Raw genomic sequence first — 24,550 nt, forward strand, 5'->3', positions numbered from 1 at the left:
GGACGCTGGAGACAGGGGCGACTATGAGGTGATTATTTTAGGCTACCCCTGTAAAGTAAATAACGCTCCTATTCAGTCTCGGACTTGCCCACAGGAAAATCCCCCGGTGGGCCCCCAGTCCACAAGCCCAGCATCTCAAATAACTGATATCAATATAATGAACTGGCTAGACTATCCAGTTTATTATTAGATGGCCTCTAGGAATAGAGGAGGGCCAGCCAGTATCTTGTCGTGTCTTGTTGCTATCTGTCTCTGTGTAAGCAGGTCATATTTGCATGTGGGCCCCCAGTATTAATTTTACTGGCCCTAGGTATCCCACACTGCTCCTATTACCCTGTACATCTACTTCAATGCATGCAGTGGCTAGTAGATAGGTGAAGATAGCAGGACCATTGCCTTGCCCAAGTGCAGTGTTCCCCAACCTGTGGTTCGGCTGTTGCAAAACTACAACTGCAATCCTGCCCTGACATCCAGTGGCTGATGGCAGCTGTAGTTCTACAACAGCTAAACAGCCACAAGTCTGAGATCACTGCCTCACACAGAGCGGTAAGCGACAGCTACGACACAAATCTTCGCCGAGTACCTAACACGCATGCGCACATCGGCGCCCACTACTGACGAAATAAGTGTTCGCCTACACTTCATCCTAACCATGGCGGGGCTCGGGGACTGTGAGTTCCTTGTACGGAGGGCGCGGGAGCTCGTCCAGGAGGACACCTGTGCGGCCCGGGCATGGCTGATCACCGCCCGCACCCTGTACCCGCAGGACTTCAATATCCAGGTGCCTGGAGCTGTAGGAGAGCTGAAGCTAGGGAAGACCTATGAAGGATGAGATGTGCAGGTCCTCCTGTGCCTGCACCCCTCATCCCCTCCATAGTCCTCCTGTGCCTGCACCCCTCATCCCCTCCATAGTCCTCCTGTGCCTGCACCCCTCATCCCCTCCATAGTCCTCCTGTGCCTGCACCCCTCATCCCCTCCATAGTCCTCCTGTGCCTGCACCCCTCATCCCCACCATAGTCCTCCTGTGCCTGCACCCCTCATCCCCACCATAGTCCTCCTGTGCCTGCACCCCTCATCCCCTCCATAGTCCTCCTGTGCCTGCACCCCTCATCCCCTCCATAGTCCTCCTGTGCCTGCACCCCTCATCCCCTCCATAGTCCTCCTGTGCCTGCACCCCTCATCCCCTCCATAGTCCTCCTACTGTGCCGCATACCTCCATCCTTTCCATAGTTGTTCTGCCCTATTGATCATTCCTATCCCCTCCATAGTCTGCCTGCCGCACACCCCCAGCCCTATCCATCCTTTCCATAGTTGTCCTGCCCTACTGATCATTCCTATCCCCTCCATAGTCCTCCTGCTGTGCCGCACACCCCCAGCCCCTCCATAGTCGTCCTGCCCTACTGATCATCCCTATCCCCTCCATAGTCTGCCTGCCGCACACCCCCAGCCCCTCCATCCATTCCGTAGTCGTCCTGCCCTACTGATCATCCCTATCCCCTCCATAGTCTGCCTGCCGCACCCCCCCAGCCCCTCCATCCTTTCCATAGTCGTCCTGCCCTACTGATCATCCCTATCCCCTCCATAGTCTGCTTGCCGCACCCCCCAGCCCCTCCATCCTTTCCATAGTCGTCCTGCCCTACTGATCATCCCTATCCCCTCCAAAGTCTGCCTGCCGCACCCCCCCAGCCCCTCCATCCTTTCCATAGTCGTCCTGCCCTACTGATCATCCCTATCCCCTCCATAGTCTGCCTGCCGCACCCCCCAGCCCCTCCATCCTTTCCATAGTCGTCCTGCCCTACTGATCATCCCTATCCCCTCCATAGTCTGCCTGCCCTACTGATCATCCCTATCCCCTCCATAGTGTTGCAGGTTCCATCATGTCACAAGTATGGTGTGCTGTACAGCTGTAGGGGCCAGCTGTCAGTCCATGACTTCTAGGAGGTGCAGGTCTGGGATCATTGCATGCATAAGGCCATGTTTGTGTCACATTCTCCTCGTGTTGCCTTTGTATAAAGGTACAAATAGCTTGCAATATGAAGTGACCTCATAAATAAGACGGGATCTTGCAGTTGGATCTCATGTGATCCCATCCATTCATCTCCATGGAGCCCTAGTTTCAAAATGAATGTGCATTCAACTTTCATGAGTTTCAGGAGCCTTGAATTCACATGTGTGGTGACCTCACGTCTGTTTTTCCCTTCTTCAGTATGAGATGTACACTATTGAAAGGAATGCGGAGCGAACCGCCTCAGCTGGAAGGCTGTTGTACGACATGTAAGTCTTCTTCACCAATAGTATTTCTATTAGTATATTAGGGCTGGGAGTAGTAACACGTAGCGGCACAATGATTCAAGTCAAGACTATATTGTATCTATACCAGTGTATTACTGTACTGCGGCAGCAGGAAGCGCATGGCGTCTTAGCAACCAATGGCGCCGTGCGCTCCTGCACTCAGAAGAAATCCAGGCCGGTATCACACGGTCTGTGTTCCACGGACGTGTGCATGAGGCTTAAAGCAGTGCTTCTTAAAGGGAACCTGTCACCTCCTAAATGCATGTAAACCCGCCCGCAGTGTGATACTAATCATACTTTTCATCCTGCAGTCCGATGCTGCATGAGGTCAGAAAACGATCTTTTATCCTCCGTCCGCGCTAATTTGCATGTCAGCTTGAAGTCAAGGGGGCAGCGGCCTCCTTGATTCAAGTCAAGGTAACCACGCCCCCTCTTGCCTTTGAGTGACAGCCTGCAATTCGGCTTCACTTTCCGAAGTCTTGCGCATGCGCGGTGCCCTCTGTTTTACTGCGCAATCCCATGTCAGGGCATGGGATTGCACAGTAAAATAGAGGGTGCCGCGCATGCGCGAGACTTCGAAAAGCAAAGCCAAATTGCGGGCTGTCACTCAGTCAAGAGGGGGCGTGGTTACCTTGACTTGAATCAAGGAGGCCGCTGCCCCCTTGACTTCAAGCTGACATGCAAATTAGCGCGGACGGAGGACTAAAGATCGTTTTCTGACCTTATGCAGCATCGGACTACAGGATGAAAAGCATGATTAGTATCACACTGCGGGCGGGTTTACATGCATTTAGGAGGTGACAGGTTCCCTTTAACCTTTTCACTGCAAGTACCCCTGGTGATAAGAAGTTTGAGCCAACTACCTACCTCCAAAGAAGCAATAGTGGTAAATGTGAACAAAATAAGGCAATTCTTACACACCTGTTAAAGGCTCTGTTCTAAGCCTCTGTTAGCATTCATTCCTTTTTGGCAGGAAGAATAACACAGCATGCAGCACCAATCTTCCTGTCAAAACGACAGACACCACATTAGGACCCATGATGGATGACTTCTTTTTAAATTACATTCTACACTACCTAACATACAGGAGAGCACAGCTCTACATGCCTCTTACATTCAGTGATATCTCCTCTGATTTACATATTCTCTTTCCTCATTTGGACCAGACCACCATGATAATCAATTCTGTACTGCAGAAACAGCCCCTTTGAAAATACTAGTACCAAACAGGTAGTATCCCCGTTAATACAGTAATTATTAGCACACTGTGCCCTAAAAAATAACAGCGCCCAGCAAATAGTGTCCCTGACAGTAATAGTGCCATAAACATAATATAAAAATAATTGTGCTAAGCGGATACTGTGCCAGGATGCCTCCCACAGTCATGGTGCTCCCAAAAGTCTCACCAATAGTAATTCTCTCCCAGGGTGTCCTTAGTGTGCCCAATAGTAATAATGTCCCCCATTGTGCCCCAGAAGTAATAATGCCCCCATGATGCGCAAAGTAGTAATAATGTTATCCTTAGACCCCTCAGTAGTAATAGAAAACGACCCTAGTGCCCTCAGTAGTAATAATTCCTCCTGTAGTGCCCATAATAGTAGTAGAGCCCACCATAATAGTAATACTGCCTCCAGAAGTAATCATGCTTTCCTATAAAGCCCCAGTGGTGATAAAGCCCACCAGAATGCCCCCATTAGTATTAGTAGTATGCCTAAAAGTAATAATGTCCACCTAATGTCTCAGTAGTAATAAAGCTTCCTTAATGTGTTCCAGTAGAAAAAAAGCCCCCTTATATTGCAGCCAGTAGTACTAATGTCTCCATAGTGCCCCCAGTAATAATAATGGCTCCCCTAAGGTGCCAAAGGAAAATGAACTCCAATCCCCCCATGCTGCTCAGGCAGTCCTGCACCCCTGCGCTGTTCTCTGATGAGTAAGTCCCCATTCCCAAATTAGTGCTGGATAAGCAAATGGGGCAATGGATAGTCGAGAGGGATCGTTGCTGCTCTGACGCTGCCCACTGCACCCTTTGTAATAAAAATGTCAGAACATTTGCTTCACATGCTTTGGTAGTGAAGTTCCCAAATTTGGGAAATGTGGGAAAAATGGAGTCGGAAGTTTGGCTTACCAACTTAACATCCTGTCCTGACCACTCAGTGTCAAAAAACTGGAAAAGGGAAGTTTTAGCACTTTGAGAAGATTCTGATAACCCCCCCTTTATTCCTTAAAGGGGTATTCCCATCTCAGACAATGGGGGTATATCGCTAGGATATGCCCCCTTTGTCTGATAGGTGCAGACCCCTCCTATTGTGTAAGCCACCCTCCTTTCATTTCTATGGGGCTGCCGAAAATAGCAGTGCTGGCTCGGCTAGTTCCGTCAGTCCCATAGAAATGAATGGGAGCGGTGACCCCGCAAGTGCGGTGCGCTCCCATTCAGTTTTATGGGGGGAGCGCTCAGTGGTGGCTGGACCCAGAGACCACCACTTACCCGGCTCCGCTCTTTTTTTTTTTTTTTTTTTTTGTTGCAAAGTACAGTACCAAAAATTACATCATTATTTCATCATACCCGGCTCCGCTCTTGATATAGGTGTGGGTCCCAGCCGGGCGCCCACACCTAAGAGACAATAGGGACGTATCCTAGCAATATGCCCCCATTGTCTCAGATGGGAATACCCCTTAAAATGTTCCCGCATGTATGTGGCCTGGTAAAAACTGCTTACGTATTTCAGATTAAGAGAAAAAAAATCCTTAGTGTTAGCGTAAAAAAAAGTGTGTTCCTTACTAATGGACTAGTCAGTAGGTTGAGCGCAGTTTCACTATGTCCCCTGTATTAAAATGTACCGGTCTCATTTGTTTGAGGCGCCCTTTCTTGGAGAACCTGACAGATTTTTACAGTTATATTTGTATTTTTAAGGTTTGTGAACTTTTCGGACCAACCTGTGGTTTGGAGGGAAATTAGCGTGATAACTGCTGCTCTTCGGAATGATTTACAGGACAAGCAAACACAGTTTTTAAGAGGTAAAATGTTACCTGGAATCTTTAAATACTTTGTTTGATGTTTGAAATATTGCATGCATTATCTTGGGCGTGGATTGTAGATCCAGGTCATAGAAAACAATGAGGCACATTTATTAAGACAAAGAAAATGAAAATATTCACATATAAGCTGATAATATGTAATTAAAAAGATCATCAATTATTATAATGTTTTTTTTTTTAAGGGTTTGTCCGGGTTCAGAGCTGAACCCGGACATACCCATAATTTCACCCAGGCAGCCCCCCCCCGGTCATGAGCATCGGAGTAGTTCATGCTCCGGTGCTCTACCTTGCCCTGCGCAGGGCAAGGGCTCTTTTATTTACTATAACACACTGCCGGGCAGAAGCTTCCGCCCAGCAGTGTGTTCAGTGATGTCACCGGCTCTGATGGGCAGGCTTTAGCACTGCCCTAGCCGTTTTACAGGCTAGGGCAGTGCTAAAGCCCGCCCATCAGTACCCATGACGTCACCGGGCTCACTGCTGGGCGGAAGCTTCCACCTGGCAGCCTGAAGGAGAGCCCGGTACGTCACCGGAACTCCACAAAATGCCTTTTCCCTGCGCGATTCAGCGCAGGGCAAAGGACAGCATCGGAGCATGAACTGCTCCAATGCTCTTGTCAGGGGGGCTGCCTGGGTGAAAATGGGGATATGTCTGGGTCTGAACCTGGACAACCCCTTTAAGACCCCAGCAATGACATTGTGGTGTACAGCTGGGATGAAACTACGACTCCCATCAAGCACACTTGCTGGGCTGCTCTTGTAACTCCCATAGAGGTGAATGGAGCTTGCTAGAATCAGTTGGACTGACGGAGGTTGCTGACCCCTGGTGTAGAGCATATTTAAAAGAAAAGAAAAGAAAATTCAAAAATTGTCCTACTGGTAGGATCCTCACCAATCTAGTAGCCCCTATCCACAGGGTAGAGGATAACTAACTTCTAACAACCAGAATACCCCTTTCACGGTAACTGAAGGGGTGAGCGTATGTTCACATGCAGCAGATTTGTTATAGAAATTTATGCAACTGTCCCATTCGTCTGAATGGAGCTTGTAGATATACATGCTCATTAAATAAAAACTAAAAAAACACACTTTCTGGTGAGTGGATTGAATGTTTCAAGGGGTTGTCTCACTTCAGCAAGTAACATTTATTATGTAGAGAGAGTTAATACAAGACACTTCCTTTGCTGGCTGGATTAATTTTTCCATCACAATATGCAATGCTTGTTTCCATGGTTACGACCACCCTGCAATCCAGCAGTGGTGGTCATGCTTGCACAATATATGAAAAAACGCTGGCCTCCTGGTGGCCGAGACCGTGGGACCGCACATAGGATAGTGCTTTTTCCTGTAGTGTACAAGCACGACCACCACTGATGGATTGCAGGGTGGTCGTAACCATGGAAATGAGCAGTGTATAATGTGATGGAAAAATGAATCTAGCCAGCAAAGGAAGCAATATGGATAATAACAATACATTAGCAAGTGCCTTGTAATAACTTCCTCTACATGATAACTATCATTTGCTGAAGTGACACAACCCCTTTCAGTCACAGATGTCACTGCTAGCTTCTCCCCTCCCAGGAAATAAACCTTTTCAATCTGCTCCCAGCACCCTGAGCATTGCTTCCTGATATAATATGGAGTTCAGATCTAAGTACCAGGTCTTGTTTCAGTCACAGCGGGTGTTTAAAGTCAGTAGGGCACCAGAAAGTCAGTAGGGCACCAGAAAGTCAGTAGGGCACCAGAAAGTCAGTAGGGCACCAGAAAGTCAGTAGGGCACCAGAAAGTCAAATTTACACCAACTATCATTCTTGATAAAGTTGAAATGCTGTGGAAGGCCACGCCCCAGCTAATAAGCCCCGCCCAGGTCATAGCCACACTTCAGAAAATGAGCAAGCATGGCGTCCAACCCTTTTCTGGCGTGCACAGGGGTTGATGTCTTACACCTGTCCTAAGATATGATAGCGGTAGTGCATAAACCTCTCCTTCACTCCATAGGAAGCTGTAGCTGCACCCACGTTCTTCCTTCTCCATGTCTTCAGTTTGGTAAATGAGGAGGAATCTGTGCAGGCTCTTCGTACAGTAAATACAGACTGAGATGGAAGGGGAGGAAAATGTCACTTTCCCTTATTAAGAATGTTTACAGAGTTTCTACTTCGGATTTAGAGTTGGCGCACATAGACATATTTTTTTTTTTTTTTTTTTCGCACCTGGTCTGCATTTTGTCCTGGTCGGATGTGGAACCTTTCACTTGAACGGGGCCGCAGAAGATGCGGACAGCACACGGTGTCGGGGGGCAGCGTCTGTTAGGCATTTTACTACCAGTAAGGGCTCATGCACACAGGCACCGACTGTGGGGCAGCCGCGTGCGGATTACGGACCCATTCACTTGAATGGGGTCCACGATCCGCATCAGACAGTCCACACTGCAAAAACGTTGTGCATGCACTACTTTTTTGCGTTGCGGAGGCACGGCCAGAAACAACACGGAAGCACTCCGTAGTGCTTCCGTGGGGTTCTGATCCGTGCTTCCGCACCGCATCTCTGGGTTTGTGGACCCATTTGCACACGGCCGGTGCCCCGTGTATTGCGGACCAGCCATATGGCCATGGCGGGGCAACGGCCGTGTGCATGAGCCCTTAGGGGCACAGACCATTTACAAATGCCAACATATGTGAGAATATAGGGCATATAGAGATTAGGAAAGTGGGTGGCAGCGCGCAGCCACAGACATGGCAAACCAATCTAAGTTCCTGCCACAGAGACATAAAGCAGGACGCCAAATACAGTAGTATCACGTGCCAAAACTGTGCCTCCTACTGATACTTTTAAATATGTCCTCATCAGAAAGATATATTAAAATAGAAAAGAATGAAAGTTACGTTTTAATTCTACTAGCTGGTGGAAAAAAGGCAATTGTTGGTTCCAAAGGACTATATGTAAATAGTGTGTCCGTTCTGTGGCACCCGCCGGAAAATAGAACATGTCCTATTCTTGCCCGTTTTATGGACAAGGATAGGACTATTCTATAGAAGGCAGGACATTCCGTTCTTCAACATGCAGAACGCACACGGCCGTATCTGTGCTTTGCGGATCACAAAACAGGCTATGGTCGTGTGCATGATCCCTTCTGGAGGGCTACATCTGAAGGTAGATGTTTTACTATAGCTCTACATATACGGTGCTGTAGTCCAATATTCCATGTCGTGATTAAGTGTTGTATTTTCCAGGCCTGTTTGAGGCACTTCCCGGTCGTGTGCAGTGTGAAATGTTATTGAAGGCTACCGAGCAGTGTTTTAATACACTGGAACGGGCGGAGATGCTGCTCCTTTTGCTGAGACGGTTTCCGGAAACCGTAGTACAACATGGGGTAAGGAGATTTACATTAACCTCACTTACACACAGCTAAAGGTGTGTTTACACCGGGTGAGGAGTAGACGCTTGTCGGGAAGGAAGTGTTCCTTCCCAACAGTCGGCGGTTCGTTAAGTGGAGGAGACTGCTACATTTACACCTCCATAGTATGAAGACAAGCGATCACTGCTGCTGTCTTTCATCCCCATACAAAATCTGTGCTGTTTATACTGCTACCTGGGAACCATGATTGAGGTGTCTGCACCAACTATCATTTCACCCGAATGGGTGATCTGCGGACCTTTAGATGGGCAGGTTATTGTATGAACGTTTGTTCGCAATATTTGGGCCGTGTAAACTCAGCTTAAAGTTTTCTCTCATGACAACATATCTCCTATCCACATAGTAGAGATAAGTGCCTGATAGATAGGGGTCCCCACTGATCACTAGAAGAAAGTCCTGTGCTGCTCAGTTTGGATAGAGCTGCAGACATGCATGCACGTCCACCACTCCACGTAACTCTATGTGGCTGCAGGAGATGACCAAGTGCATGTACTCAGGCATCCCCATAGAATTGAATGGGTTATCGTACATGCATGTTTGCCACTCCACTCACACTGCAGAGTGTTGCCCTCGTTCCAATGAGCAACCATCAGTTATCAATGGGTGGTGTGTGAGTGGGAGGCAATAAATGTCTGGTCTCTGAGGTATGAGATGATCCAGGAGAGGACCGAGTCTGTGCTACCAACAGATAGGTAAATCCTCTAACAGAAGGGAGAGATCAGCTTTGCCAAAGGCAGAGGACAGAGTAATATCATTTCGCTTTAGCAGGTTTTTGGTTAAGGCGGTTTTAGTTGATTGGTGTGAACAGAAGCCAGATTGAGCTGGGTGAAGAAGTAGGAAGAGAGGTGGGAGGATAGCTTAAAGTGGACGTGTTCAAGTAGCTTTGAGGCATTCGGGAGATGTGATATGGAGCAATAGCTAAAAGAGGATGGGTCAGCGGAAGGCTTTTTAAGGATGAGTGTGATGGTAGCATGTTTAAAACAGGGGAAGACACCAGTGGTTAGTGATGGGTTAAAGAGATGGGTTAGGGCAGGGATAAACACTGGTGAGGTTGGGGATGAGGTGGGATGGGATCTGGTCTAGGGCACAGGTTGGGAGAAAGTTGAAAAGTTTTCCTGCTGAAATGGTGGAGTAGGTAGTTTTGGAGGAAAGGGATGGAATAGCTGTATAGAGGGGCTGCGGGGACTGTAGGCTGAAGCTTTCTCTATCAGTCTGTAGTTTGTTGTGGCAAAGTTTTTAGCTGAGGTTAGGGAGTGCATTCCTTATTTATAACATTACATTTTGTGCACTTTCAGGAGCTACACATTTAACCCCCTTCGCTACCAGTGCCATACATGTACAGCGCTGGAGCGATAGGCTTGTGCATGCAGCAGGCACCATGGTCGGCAGGTCTCCGCTGTTTCAAACAGCAGAGATGCATGGCTAATGACTGCGATCTGCATTATTGTCTGTAAAGCCTTTAGATGTCGTGATCGTGTGATCACGGCATCTAAAGGTTAAAAAAAAAAAAAAAAAATAGAGGCGCTTCTTTACTGACATCATCTGTGGCCAATGAGGATGCCGGTAATTGGTTTCAACACAGCTGGGTCTCTCCAGGGCATTGAAGCTGCAATTCTTATTTTGGCCAGCAGGTGGCAGGCCAACATAAGAAGTGAGCAATTCTGTTCTCATCATGGATCTATAAGAACCATGATGGTTCAGAATCTAAAAAAATAAATAAAAAATTTGTAGCCTCAAACATCAGCTGCAATACCATAATAAAGTGAAATAAATAACAAAAAAGTACCTTTTTATTTGAAAAAAATCTATAAATAACAAAAAAAAATCATGGGCATCAAAGCATCTGAAAACGCCCGTACTATTAAAATATAAAAATATTTTTCTAATACGGCGAATGGGGAAAAAATTATCAAAATGGCCGATTTGCCTTTTTTTTTTTTTTTCTCATCGCTTCGCTTACCCAAAAAAGTAATAATATGTGATCAAAAAGTCGCACACACTCCAGGAGTCGCCCCCCCCTCTAATCTGTTATTGATGACCTGAGGGTAGGTCATCAGTATTTAGAGAAAAAAGAAAGACAACCTCTTTAATGATCAATGTACACTACAAAAAGCCACATTCTTAGACACCGCATCTGATATGGGGCTAACTGGGGTGTAGAAATGTAGGATCCACAATATCACATTAGTATCCATCCTTTGTTTGCAGCACAAGGTAGAGTGGTGCTGCTGTTGCATTAACACAGTAGAGGGGGGCGCGTTCTTGACTTTTCCATGTTTACACCTTAGAGTGTCCGTTCTGTCTTTTCTCTTTCACAGGTTAGCTTGGGTGAAACCTTGCTGGAAGCTGAGAGTCTGGAAGACCAGGAATCCCCTGTAAACTGTTTCAGGAAATTGTTTGGTAAATGCAATGGCATAAAATATAACTAGTACATCATCAAATATCTGAAAATGGGGTTGCTGCCTAATCCCTTCCTGCCCTGTGCTGCAATATTACATTACTGTGAACTAGCATACTAGTAAGGCCCGTGCAACCACTTGCTAGTGTCAGCTGGCACCCTGCTCTAACTGCAACGACTGGAGATAATTTGGATCCTGGTCATTTAAACTCCTTTGGGTAGAACTAGCTTATTTGCCCATTGCAACCAATCAGATTCCACCTTTCATTTCTGACAGCTCCTTTGAAAAATGAATGGTGCAATCTGGTTGGTTGCTGCAGGCAGTTTAATAAATGACCTCATAAGTGTTTAGAGAGAGGTAGGGTGCTCCTTTCTCCCCATTGTCTCTCCAGTCTGCAATTTTAGGGTGCTGAGGGATGCTGTAGCCTAACAGTGGCCTTCCCATGCTGCCATGTACAGAAATAATATTCAGCCTGCCTTTGGCCTTTTTGCTGTTATAATGCACTACAATACAGAAGTTTTGCAATGTTTTCCGTTGAGAAACAGAATCTCCCACATTACTGACTGGGTTTGGAAAAATGAAAAAAGGCGATTTTTTTTTTTTTTTTTTTTTTTTTTTTATAGAAATGCATTTAATTACATAAAGTAAGACAAAAAAAAACCTGTACATAATTGGTATTGCCACACTTGTAACAAGCAATACAGTAAGAAATGATCACACTATTTATCCCATGCAGTAAACATTGGGGGGGGGGGGGGGGGTGCCAAATTGCTGTTTCATTCCACTCTGCTGAAAAACGCAATAAAAATCATCACCACTGAAAATGACAACTCATTCTGCAAAAAAAAAAAGTCTCTTTCGATTGGAAAATAATAATGGGATTGTTCTTTGAATGCAGCAATGTAACACAAAAATACTGAATAGTATCAGATTATTCTAGAAGCAATAATAAAGGGATGGCACCAGATAGTCATAAGAATAGATGCTGTACAGCTGTTACAAGGGGCATGCCACTAATTACCAAAACAGAAAAAACGTGGATAGAACGGCACCCAAAAAAAGCGAATTCCTTTTATTGATTTAGAACATAGTAATAAAATATTAAAACGGACATTTCAGTAGAGGTTACAGGTCTGCTTTAACTTCTCTTCCTTTTTTTCTTTTTATATAGTGTGTGATGTTCTACCTCTTATTATTAACAACCTGGATGTCCGCTTACCCTCCAGCCTGTTATACAAATACCTGAACAAAGCTGCAGAATTTTATATCAATTATGTGACGCGATCGCCACAGACAGATGCCCAGCATCAAGGTATAAAGGACTGAATTCTCTAACTGTGAAATGCAGTTTGGTAATTGTTTACCTTCATTTCCACTTAGTTTAGATGTTTGCTTTAGAACATTTTCTATGTTATGATGTTACGTTCCTTCATGCTCAGGTACACAGGATACATCTGATTTACTGTCGCCTACCAAACGAACCTCCCAGAAATACATCATCGAGGGTCTGACAGAGAAATCTTCACAGATACTGGACCCTTGGGATCGACTTTTTAAAATCATATCTGTGGTTGGCATGCGATGTGAATGGCAGATGGATAAGGGAACCAGGTTGGAATGTATAATGTGCTAATCATATGAATTCTTTTATTTCTTGCGCCATAATAACTGATGATATAGAAAAATAGTTGTTTCTTCAGAATATATAGCGCCTCACTGTTGTATGGAGCGCTTTTAAAGGGAACCTGTCAGTGGCAAAAGCCATCCCAAACCGCCAGCAGAACCTTCAAGTAGACTAAGTGAGTTTCGAATGATGATTTTCTTACTGCATTCTGATGAGGCAGAAGTATGAAAAACGTTATTTTATTCTCCGTCTGCGCTATTTTCCAGTCAGGCTTGAAGTCAAGGGGGCAGCGGCCTTCTTGCTTCAAGTCAAGGTAACCGTGCCTCCTTCCCTGCCCCTTCGCTGTGACTGACAGCGCTTATGCCCCGACAGCTGGCTTTGCCAAACAGCCGGCTGTCAGTCACAGGAGAAGGGACCGGGAAGGGGGTGCGGTTACCTTGACTTGAAGCAAGAAGGCCGCTGCCCCCTTGACTTCAAGCCTGACTGGAAAATAGCGCAGACGGAGAATAAAATAACGTTTTTCATACTTCTGCCTCATCAGAATGCAGTAAAAAAATCATCATTCGAAACTCACTGCCGGCTACTTGAAGGTACTGCTGGCGGTTTGGGATGGCTTTTGCCGCTGGCGGGTTCCCTTTAAGTCTGTCAGCAGTTTTGACCATGCCAAACTGCTGACAGTGCTAGGTAAGGGGCTAGGAAGAGCAGGACAAACACACATTTTGCCAAGCTTTTCTTTTCAGGAGTAGTGTAAATATGGAATTTTATTCTGCCCTGCACTGCTTCTTCAGGTGGAAATGGAGCTTCATTGTGAAGTGGGACAGCTTGATGCTAATATCTGTAAAGCGCTGTAGAATATAGTAGCGCTATATAAGTGCATAAACTAAATAATAAAAGTGCCGTCTACACTGAGCTGCTTCACAGCTGATCTCCTCTGTTCTATAAGGCAGCTGTAGCATCCGACCAAGAGACCACTACAGCAGTCACTCGTCAGAAGAAGCCCTTCCCTGGGCAGTTCCAGGAGTAGAACCTGGCAGAATAAAAGTTCATACTCTCACCCTAACCCTAACTATAAAACTCCACCAAAGGTAGTACTTTAGTGCTCTCTTCAGCCCCTACCTAGTGCTGTCCAAAACTGCTGGTTACTCCCTGTAAATCCACTTTTGCTTATTCTATCATTCCAATTTGCCTTTCCTATAATTGATGATACTGGAAGGTTTTGTGGGATAATTTGTGTGTTGTATTTTTCTATGTAGGACTTTTAATGACCTTTTTAATCGCGTCAAGGAACTCTGTCGTTACATCAGCAATTTTGACAATGAAGCTCATGCAAAATATAAGAATCAGGTTGTGTACTCCACTATGCTGATATTTTTCAAAAGCGTCTTCCAGTACATCAGTGCTATTCAGCCTTCCCTCTTCCAAGGTGTGTGCATTATATATGTTACTTTACCCTGATAATGACCATACATCGTACATGTACAGGAGCTTTATGTATGGCGCAAGATTAGTTCTTATAAGAGCAGGTCAGGTCCCTGGCTGTATGTGACAGCTGGGAACCCCAAGAAGAAGACAGCAAAAATGAGTGGCGCTTGGGTGCAACAAGAGCAATGGAGACTCTCTCATTGCATTAAAGGCCTAACTTGCATATTAAGAAAAAGTATCATAACTGGAATGAACCCTTTAAAGTTGAAAAGTGCAAAATACAAAAAAAAATCCCCCCCCCCCCCCCCCCCCCCCAGAGGTCTTTTAAGGGCATATTTTGTGCCAGAAATATATTTTTTAAAAAAATAGTTTTTCGCTCTATAAGGCACACCTAGATTTTAGAGGAAAATAAAAAAAAAAAATTTCCTCACACCTAACTCCCAAATGTTAATTAGATCTTAGCTCAGTTCCCCAAAAAGACCTCAAATCAGACAAAAAAATTAATCAGCTCAACTCTCCTGCTGCTCCTGAGATCCAGCATTTTTTCCTGCCGCGCTGTGCTGGAACCTGACACCGCTCCCCATTCATACTGTACGAATAAGCACTTCCATAATGGAAGCGCTCATTAGTTTGTCCTATAAGACGCATTGACATTTTTTGGGGGGGAGGGGGAGTGTGTCTTATAGGGTAAAAATACAAAAAAATGTATAATAAAATACCAATGAAACTGCCTCCATTGTCGTCCCATGCAAGTGTAACCCATTTTAATAATTTATTTTTATTAGTTTGCATATTTAAAGAATACATTTATGATTTTATATATTATTTTTTTTTGCAGTTTTTCCTAAATAAAGCTTAAAAAGGGAAAAGATCTCTAACAAAAAAGTTAATAATGACCCCTAGGGCTCAAGTAGAATATCAGTCACATAAATGATTTTGGTAGTCCAGCAAATAAAGTTAGGACTGTTAACTCACAAAACGTGTCTGCTCATTAACCCCTTTACACTCCATGCAGTAAATGTACGGCCGTACATTTACTGCATGGAGATGGCAGCAGCTCCATGCTGGGACCCCCATCAAATTCAATCCCAAGAATGGAAACCCTGTATCCCCTGCAGCCCCCCTGAAATGAACGAAGCAGCCATTCACACATGTGGCTATCTCCAGAACTCCCATAGAAATGAATGGGGCAGCCACACACAAGTGCAACTGGGCGCTCCATTCATTTCATGGGGGCTGCAGGGGATACGGGCCCCATTCTCATGACCGGTGGGGGGGTCTCAGCAGTAGGACCCCCCACCCATAATGTTAAATAGGGGATAACTTCTACCAACTGGAATACCCCTTTAATTATGTATTCTAAGAGGGCTGGAAAGGATGGAACTCCTAACTGATTGATTCAAAAAGTAATACTGTTAATATATTTATTCATACTTATGTTTTCAAGGACCAAACCCTGCCAGCCAAGTTCCCATTGTCCTCCTGGAGGACACCTCAAACGTTTTCAGTGAAGTTGAGATTAATTCTGGAAAGCACTTGCACAAAAGGAGGAAACTTGCAGACAGCAGGGAGAAAACTATGGTAATTTTAATTTACTTTGTTTGTATTTTATTTCCGTATGAACTAAGCACAAAAACAATTGCTGAGAATAGTTTAGATGAAAAGCATGTTTTCGGTCGGCTTCAACTCTAAAACTGTAGTGAATAAGAAATGCATACACCTCTTATCCAGACCAGATTTTCAGTTTTGCCATATATTAGGCATACTGACCATCTTATTTAGGACTACTCCCCTTTACAATGCAATTTTGGATGGTCGCTTCAAAGGTATCACTGTATTTTATTTGGTTAAAGCAATATTTAGGCGTTTCTGTAATTTTTGTGGTCTTTCATAGACATTAAACTGTTATATAATCTAGTGTTGGACAGGGGTGCCTAGGGCCCACCAGTGAAATTCCTTTCTGGGCGCCTACTGTACAGCTACATGCAAATATTATGACCCACTATTCACATTAAAGCTGTTGTGTCCTGTAGCCCCTGTCAGTATCCTGTTGACTAGCTCTTGCCTTGAACACGTGTTCACACAGCGGCAGGCAGCGGCAAGGTGGCTGATATGGGGCTCCCCTTGGCAACTCTGAGACGATGGGTCCCTGGGGAAAGAGTATACTGGCTGCCCTGCTTCTTTACTTAGAAGTCATCTCATATAATCCATGTGGGAACATGTTCACGTTAAACATATTTATTGTGTTCTTTAGAGTTCAGATGATGAAGACCTCTCAGGAAAAGGTCGAAGTCGTCATGTGATTGTTAACAAGAATGATCTTGCTAACCCTAACGAAGTCTTAGAGAGCTTTAAAACTGCAAGAGAATGCTGGGATCTTCTTCATTCTTCAGAAGCTCTTGACAAAGGTAAAACCGAAAACTCAACGGATAGTACCAATCTTCTCACTTCTGCTTTACACACTGGTACCAGTGGCCTAGTTCTTCAGTTTCCCATTACTGCCGTGCCTTTTTTTGTCCTAATCAAAGTGCCACTTTCCATTAACACATGGAAAGGCAGTGTAACTGCCCCCCTGGGTAGTGGTACTAGAACCCTCCACCACCACCACCCTTCTACCTACCAGCCACAAGTAGTGGGTAGTGAGGTAATGTAAATAGCAGTTGGCACCGTTAAACCCTTAGATGCCTGCTCTCAACAGCCACCACCGCATCTAAGGGGTTCGACAGTTGTGTTGTCACACCTAATGGCCCCTCCAACATCATTACAGGGTACCGTTGGCTTGTGATACCAGCCAAAGGGGTCTAAAGGCCCCTTTACACTGGCAAATTTTGCAGGCGATTGTCAGAAGGAAGTGTTCCTTCCCGGCAATCACCTGCTTGTCAACAGAGAAGACTGCTGCATTTACATGCAGCGGTCTCCTCCACAGTATGGGGAGCAGAAATTGCTAATGCTGTCGCTCATCCCCATACGGGCTTGTTGTTTACACAGCACAATCTGCTGCCGCCAAACGACACTTTAGCTGCCTATACACATGATCCAATTACCTGCCGAACAAGCGTTTTGCCTGTTCATCGACGGCACCTGTAAAGCGCCAGATAATTTCCAACGAGCGTTACTATGAACTTGGCAATTATCTGGCGGATTCTCAGTTTGTGTAAAGGGCCCTTGAAAATGGCCTATGGTCAGCTGTCTACCGAAAGCTTTTAGGCTCTGCCAGTGGCAGGGTCTAATAGGCATTCTGTCGTTCAGTACTGACAAGTATTGCAGTAAAACCATGATCAGTCTGTTCCAGCCTCCTAGTGCCATAATCGTACTAACCCATAGAATAAAGTAACATGTTATTTATGTGCAAAGTGAACGGCAACTTAGTTCATGAGAATTGCTGATTTTTTTTCCATTTCATCCACCATAATGGCTACAGATCAGATTGACCCCTTGACCTCTGTAGGGGCAAGAATACACAGAATACACAGAGAGTTTGAAAGTCCCCACCCACTCTCCCTTCCCACACTCCCTTCATTGTTTCCTGTGACAACGGGGGCATTACACACAAAGGTCTCCCAAAAGGAAGGTGAAGAGTTTTTCTCGCCCAGTTTCCTTGGGGGACACAGAAGACCTTGGGTATAGCTCATCTCCATAGGAGGCGTGACACTAAGTGAAGACTGTTAAGCCCCTCCTCCACAGCTATACCCTCAGCCTGGAGAGAGAGACTGCCAGTTTTTGCTTAGTGTCCAAGGAGGCAAGACACTCCCTGCTCTGCAGGGCTGGTTTCTCCTTGTTTAAATTTTAGATTTTTACTTTTTTCTTTTCTTTTTGTTCCAGATCATCAGGGACAACAGAGACGCACTAGACCTCTCTGTTTCTCCCGGGGTTGAGCTGCGCCAGTGCCGGTCACCCGCACGGCTGCCTCCCCCACAGAAGGCAAGGTGGATCAGGGCAGCCCAGCTCCCCTACATCCCGCCAGCGCAAGGGTCGCCCGCACGCCAAGTCCCCCTTCCAGCGTCCTGCCACTACGGTGCCAGTAGCTGAAGGGGCGACCCTGCTGGAACGGACCGAGGGTGAAGACGTCTATGGTGAAAGATTGGCTTCTCCAGCCCAACGTCCCCGTCCCCCCCGGTCTCCTGCGTGCCTGACCCTATACTGGGCCTATGGACCCTTCTGTCCCTGCTAGACCTAGGCTGGCCCCTGGGCTGCCGCAGGGCGACATTCTGCTCCCTCTCTCCTGGCCTCCATAGGTCATTGGCACCCTTCTCCCTACAAGAAGAATGCCTGGGGAGCTGCAGAGGTCCGCAACTAGCTGCCCCTGACGGAGGGGTTATGCAGGCGTCCCACCCTCACAGGCACCCGGTCTCAGGGTCCCCCTCCCTCTTACCGGCTACTGCTTCAGGGCCAGAGCCTTGCTGCTCCTGACCCTACTCTGCCCTCACGGGCACCGGCCCAAGGGCAAGGTGGTTGTGGCTGTTGGCCACATGGTGCGCTGTTATAAGCCAGGGCCCGCTCCATGGGTAAAATGGCTGCCGAGCGCAGGGTCCTCGCTTCTGGGCAGCGGGGTGGGCACCCGCAGCCTGCAATATGAGCGCTATGCTTCAACAGCCCCAGGCCGACCGTCGGAACATTCCGGTCGGCCGGGCACCGCAGGCTTTACGGCCGCGATCCCGGCGCTCTATCCGGGTCCCCGACTCTTCCGGCCCGCGGGGTGGGCACCCGCGGCCGGCATGTGCATGCGCCGCTTCGTTCCCCGGCCGGTACTTGAATACTGTGCGGCCCCGGTCAGCCGGGCGCCGCTAATAATTTAGGCCCCGGCTTCACGGCCTACAATTACTAGGCCGCAAAATTCCGGCCTCTGTTGGAGGGGGCTGGAACTTCTCCAGGCGGGAATTCTTTCCGCCGGGAGGTTCCCCCGCCCCCAGGGGATCGCAGCGCCGCCCTCCAGGCCGGATCCCTGTTAACCCTTTGGGTACAGGCCGGCTTCAGATGGCCTGTATGGGTGCCCCCAGGGGATCGCAGCGCCGCGGTACAGGCCGGCTTCAGATGGGCCTGTATGGCTGCCCCCAGGGGATCGCAGCGCCGCCCTCCTGGCCGGATCCCTGTTTAACCCTTTGGGTACAGGCCGGCTTCAGATGGGCCTGTATGGCTGCCAACCCCCCCGTGCCCCTGTAGGTGGCTCCCCTTTCTGTTATATATATATATATATATATATATATATATATATATATATATATATATATTATAAAAAAAAAAGAAAATTGCAGCCTCATGTCAGTACATGCCCCCCTTCCCTAGGCGGCATGTCGCACTCCCCGGCTGCGGCGCTGCCAGGGTCATTTTACCCTCCTAGCCCTCTCTCACGATACGGCGCTGGTCAAGTGCATGCGGCCCTTTCTGTAGGCAGCATTCGTCACCCTCTTCAGTTATGGTACTGCCATGTGCGGGACCCCCCTCCTGGGCGGGATACTGTACTCTCCCTGGCTGCGGGTTGGCCTTGTGCATGATCCCCCTTTCATTGGCGGACTACTGCAGTTTCACCGGATACGGTGCTGGCCATGTGCACGACCTCCTTCCATAGGCGGAACGCTACACTCTCACTAGATTCGTTGCGATCTGTGCATGACCCCCTTTTCTTAGGCGGAATACTGCACTCTCACCAGATACGGTGCTGGCCATGTGCACGATCCCTTTCCATTGGTGGAACGCTGCACTCTCACTAGATTCGTTGCCGATCATGTGCGTGACCCCCTTTCATAGGCGGAATGCTGCACTCTCTGAATTCGCTGACGCCCATAGGCATGACTCCCTTCCGTGGACGGCATTCGGCACTCTCACTGGATTCACTGCCAGCCATGTGCATGACCACTTTCCATAGGTGGTATGATGCACTCTCATTGGATTTTCCCTGTGGCGGCATACATACACTCCCTCGGTCGGTGATGTTCTCTCGCCGGTACGTTGTTGGCCATGTGCATGAACCCCATACATGGCGGGGTGCTTGCACTCTCACTGGATCCGCTGCCGGCCATATGCATGACCCCTCTTCCGTGGGCGGTGTACGCACTCTCACTGGATTCGCTGCCGGCCATGGGCACGCCTCCTTCAGGTGACATGCACACATTCTCACCGACTGATCGCACTCTCCCTGGATGCGATGCTGACCGTGTGCATGACCCCCCCCCCTCTTTTCTGGGCGGCATACTACACTCTCACCGGATACGTTGCTGGCCTTGAGCATGGCCCTCTAACATGGGTGGAACGCTTGCGCTCCCATTGGATACCGTGCTGGCCTTGTGCGTGACCACCCCTCATTCCATGGGCGGAATTTTGCACGCTCACGAGATTCAAGGCTGTCCTTGTATGTGCCGTATTGGACTTGCACATGTTCCCCTTCATTGGGAGTAGTTACACTCTCACGAAGTTTCGGTGTTGGGTGAGTTGTTGCACACTCACTTAATGCTAGGATAGCCCTGTGCATGTCCCCCTTTCACTAGGTGGACCTCCTGCATTCCTGCTGGATACTGTGTGGCTATGTGCATGGCGCCCTTCGGGGCGAAGTATGGTATGCCCTACTTCTCTGACGTAGGTACGGCCTTGGGCATTCCCCCCTTTTTTTGGGGCGGGCTTTTGCACCCTTGCCGACTGCAATTTGCCAGGTACATTTCCCCCCTTTCGGGGCGGTCAGTTTTGCGTTCAATCGCATACCATACTAGTAACATAGTAACATAGTACATAAGGCCGAAAAAAGACATTTGTCCATCCAGTTCGGCCTGTTATCCTGCAAGTTGATCCAGAGGAAGGCAAAAAACCCTGTGAGGTAGAAGCCAATTTTCTCCACTTTAGGGGAATAAAAAATTTCTTCCCGACTCCAGTCAGAATGTTTTGTGCATAACTCCTTTTCAGTTTGCACTTTGCACTTCCGTAGATACTGTGGCACTCTGGCTGGCCTTCGCTGAGTGATATTTTTGCAGTGAGTGGACGTTTTTGTGCGTTGTTTGGGCCGTGTATACCTTCTCGTCCCGTAGGTGGGTTGGCCTTCTCACTGCTTACGGGGCTACTCGTACGTATCCCTCCTTTCCTCCTGCGACATATTTTTTTCTCTTGGGAGACGGTGTTTGCAGCAAGCCTTGCACTATTCTCTAAAGAGATCATTCTGTCCACCTGTGTAAGCCTAAGGTGTTGTCCAACAAACAATAAATGAATGCCTTATATATAAGTAGACGGCCTCTACCTGCTCGCTACTGCTCCGAGCTGGGCGGTGCTCATTCATTTCGTTGGCCCTTCCGCCGGGGAGTGTTCGTGGTTCCTAGACACGTACCCATTCGTCTTCCCGCAGCATTGTTTCCCTGCGCTAGTGGTCACATGGTCGAGAGTGCTGTCTGCAGCGCCCTTCGCATTCTATGTTGGCTCTGGCGGGACTACGGTCCCCTCGCCTACTACTATTTCCTCCTACCAGGTTCGGGCCGCTCTTCTTGAGAAGGTCACCCAACTTCTCTTGGGTGCTCGCTTACCCGGGTCCGGAGGACATCCACCTTGAGTTCTTCAGGATATTCGCCTTCTGCGAAGCGGTGAACCGGGCGTCTCAGTGTAGCGGGGTTCTGCTTTTGAGCTGTCCTATGGCTTCTCTATGCCCACTCCTCCTTTCTTTTGGAGGGTGTTATCCCGGCCTCTGTCTCGACTGCCTTTTCTCGCCGGTTCTGTTTGGCTCCCACTCGGTACGGATCTCTCCGATGTGGCTTCTGTTCCGGCCACGCTTCAGAGGATGTTCCTTCTCTGCCCTCCCCTCTGGGAAGAGCATGGTTGTTCAGGTGGATGGTTCTGGTGTCTTGTCCACACTGACTGTACTAGCTGTGTACCTATCTAACGGGTCTACCGCGTTCTGTCCTCCCGCTGGGTGCAGATTGCGTTTTTTCCATTCTAGGCAATGTTTCTGCTATGGATTTACCTTCTCGGTAACTTGGGAGGACTACCATTTAGTCAGTCTTCCTGTGGTGGCTACATCAGCTTGGGCTTTAGCCTGTCTTGTCCTGGCATCGGGCGGTTGCTGGGCGGACCCTTCGGTTCCTGTCCATCTGCTCCCCCACTCCGGGTGGATACGGGACAACATTGTTCGGGGCCGACGGGACCAGTTCTACCGACCGTTCTGCCCGTGTTACTGATCATTGGGTTTTCGCCCGCTTGCCCAGGCGACTCTAGTGAGCTCGCTAGTGTTCGCTTCTAGCCGAGTTTTCGTCCAGGATCTGTGGTAGGACTTAGGGCTTTACCTGGGGTTCTGTGGGAAGCTGGGCGTTCCCCCACTCTGCCTTTCTCTCTCCATGGTTCTGTCTTTCTCCAGCCCGGCCTGGACCTGGGGCTGGGACTCCGTTGCTTGAGGTATCAAGTGTCGTTCCTGTCCTTCCTCTTTCAGCGTTCCCCGACCCTCTGGGCCTGTCAGGAACTTCTTCCATGGAGCGGCTCTTGGGTTCCTTTGTACTGCCCTCCGTTACCGTCCTGGGAACTACATACTGGGCTCTTGGCGCTCCAATTTTTCCTTGGAGCCGTTACAGAAGTCCTCTCTACTCCTTCTGTCCTGTACGGTTGGGTTTCTGTAGCCATCGTGTCTCTGACTGGTGCCTGAGTGGCGGCCCTTCTTGTTCCGAGCCTTCTGTCTTCCCCCAGGACAGGGCTGTTCTCCATTCCGTCTCTTCCTTCCTTCTGAAGGTGGTGTTTGTCCTTCATTTCATTGAGGCAGTCGTCCTCCCCTTCCCACCCCCGGGAACGGACACTTCACCGATTTGGACGTTGTTTGGGCCTTGCAGTTTTTTACTTGGAGATCTCCGACTCTTGTCGACGTTCGGTCTCTTGTGTTCCCAGGAGGTCCGCGCAAAGGGTTGAGGGCCTCCAGGGTGGCTTTCCTCCGCTTTCTCAGTGTGGCTCTTGCTGTGGTTGTCGCACCAAGGGCAGGGTTCTGCTTTTGGTGTCACCATTCATTTTGCCAGAGCTGTCGGTTTTTCCTGGGCCGGAGGCATTAGGCTTCGGCCATGCATTTGTAAGGTGGTCACTGGTCTTCATTGCACACCTTACCGAGTTCTACAGGGTGCATACTCTGCCTTCGGCGTATGCTGCCTTGGGCCGCCTGGTCTGCAGGCGGCGGTTTTTTGTTGCCTTCGGGTGCTTCGCCTTGGTGCTGTGGTCCCTCCCCCTTTGGACTGCTTTTGAACGTCCCAAGGTCTTCTGTGTCCCCCAAGGAAACTGGGCGAGAAAACGAGATTTTTGTATAACTTACCAGTAAAATCTCTTTCTCGCTCTTTCCTTGGGGGACACAGCACCCACCCATTCTTTGTTCTTCTCTGACTGTTTCCGAGTTTGTTTTACCCTTTGGGTAGTTGGCTTGTTGGTTCCACTTTTTGGACTTTGCCTTTTCTCACTACTTGGACACGCAACTGGCAGTCTCTCTCTCCAGGCTGAGGGTATAGCTGTGGAGGAGGGGCTTAACAGTCTTCACTTAGTGTCACGCCTCCTAGGGAGATGAGCTATACCCAAGGTCTTCTGTGTCCCCCAAGGAAAGAGCGAGAAAGAGATTTTACTGGTAAGTTATACAAAAATCTCGTTTTTAGTTTTATACTTTTGTTCTTCCTTTTTCTTTTTTTTTTTTTATAATTTATTTTCCTTTAACCCCTTTCCGCCCAGCGCCGTAATAGTATGACGCAGCGGGACGTGACTTGCCGCCCAGCGCAGTACTATTACGGAGCGCCGATCAGTGACAGGGTCCAGAAGTCACTGATAGCCGGACCACTGCTGTATGCGCCCGCATCGGTGAAAACACTGATGTCGGCACATTAACCCTTGATGTGCCGTGGTCAGTTCTGACAGCGGCACGTGCGATATGTGGAGAGGGAGAGAGCTTCCAGCGGGTCCCCGCGCTGCTGTGACGGGGACCCGATGGCAGGGGAGGCAGCCCGATGCCTTACTTGGGCATCGTGGCTGCCTTCCATGACAGCCTGTGAGATCCAGCCCTCTGGATCTCACAGGCAAGCTGGCTGAAGTGTATTACACTGTGTAATACACTCACAGCCAGTGCATCACAATACAGAAGTATTGTGATGCATTGTAAAGGGGATCAGATCCCCAAAATTTGAAGTCCCAGAGTGGGACAAAAAATGAAGTGGAAAAAATATATATATTTTTTTAAAATTTAGTTTCAAGTAAAAAAAAAAAAAAAAAGCATCCTTTTCTCAAAATGAAGAAGTCTGCCACCTTATCCCATAGTTTCCAAAATGGGGTCATTTTTGGGGAGTTTCTACTCTAGGGGGTGCATCAGGGGGTCTTCAAATGTGACATGGCAACTTAAAATTATCCCAGTGAAATCTGCCCTCCAAAAACCATACTGTGTTCCTTT

At 47.9% G+C, this 24,550-nt stretch overlaps 1 protein-coding gene across 4 annotated transcripts in view; it reads left to right on the forward strand.

The window, feature by feature from the left end:
- Positions 1 to 622: 622 nt before the first annotated feature.
- The window catches only part of INTS10 (integrator complex subunit 10), an 85,128-nt gene continuing 61,200 nt past the window's right edge, over positions 623 to 24,550 (forward strand). For 3 of the 4 annotated variants that reach the window (XR_005776292.1, XM_040417906.1, XM_040417907.1), the window contains exons 1-10: positions 623 to 781; positions 2,207 to 2,274; positions 5,204 to 5,307; positions 8,555 to 8,694; positions 11,058 to 11,139; positions 12,310 to 12,450; positions 12,578 to 12,749; positions 14,016 to 14,185; positions 15,632 to 15,765; positions 16,439 to 16,592. Coding sequence is in view for 3 of the 4 variants with exons in the window: in XM_040417906.1 (XP_040273840.1) it covers positions 653 to 781; positions 2,207 to 2,274; positions 5,204 to 5,307; positions 8,555 to 8,694; positions 11,058 to 11,139; positions 12,310 to 12,450; positions 12,578 to 12,749; positions 14,016 to 14,185; positions 15,632 to 15,765; positions 16,439 to 16,592 (1,294 nt within the window). In the remaining variant the exon portion in view is untranslated. The remainder of the gene's footprint in view (positions 782 to 2,206; positions 2,275 to 5,203; positions 5,308 to 8,554; positions 8,695 to 11,057; positions 11,140 to 12,309; positions 12,451 to 12,577; positions 12,750 to 14,015; positions 14,186 to 15,631; positions 15,766 to 16,438; positions 16,593 to 24,550) is intronic. The other variant, XM_040417908.1, reaches the window with a different exon arrangement.

Source organism: Bufo bufo, chromosome 2 (assembly GCF_905171765.1).
Source record: "Bufo bufo chromosome 2, aBufBuf1.1, whole genome shotgun sequence".
Taxonomy (NCBI): domain Eukaryota; kingdom Metazoa; phylum Chordata; class Amphibia; order Anura; family Bufonidae; genus Bufo; species Bufo bufo.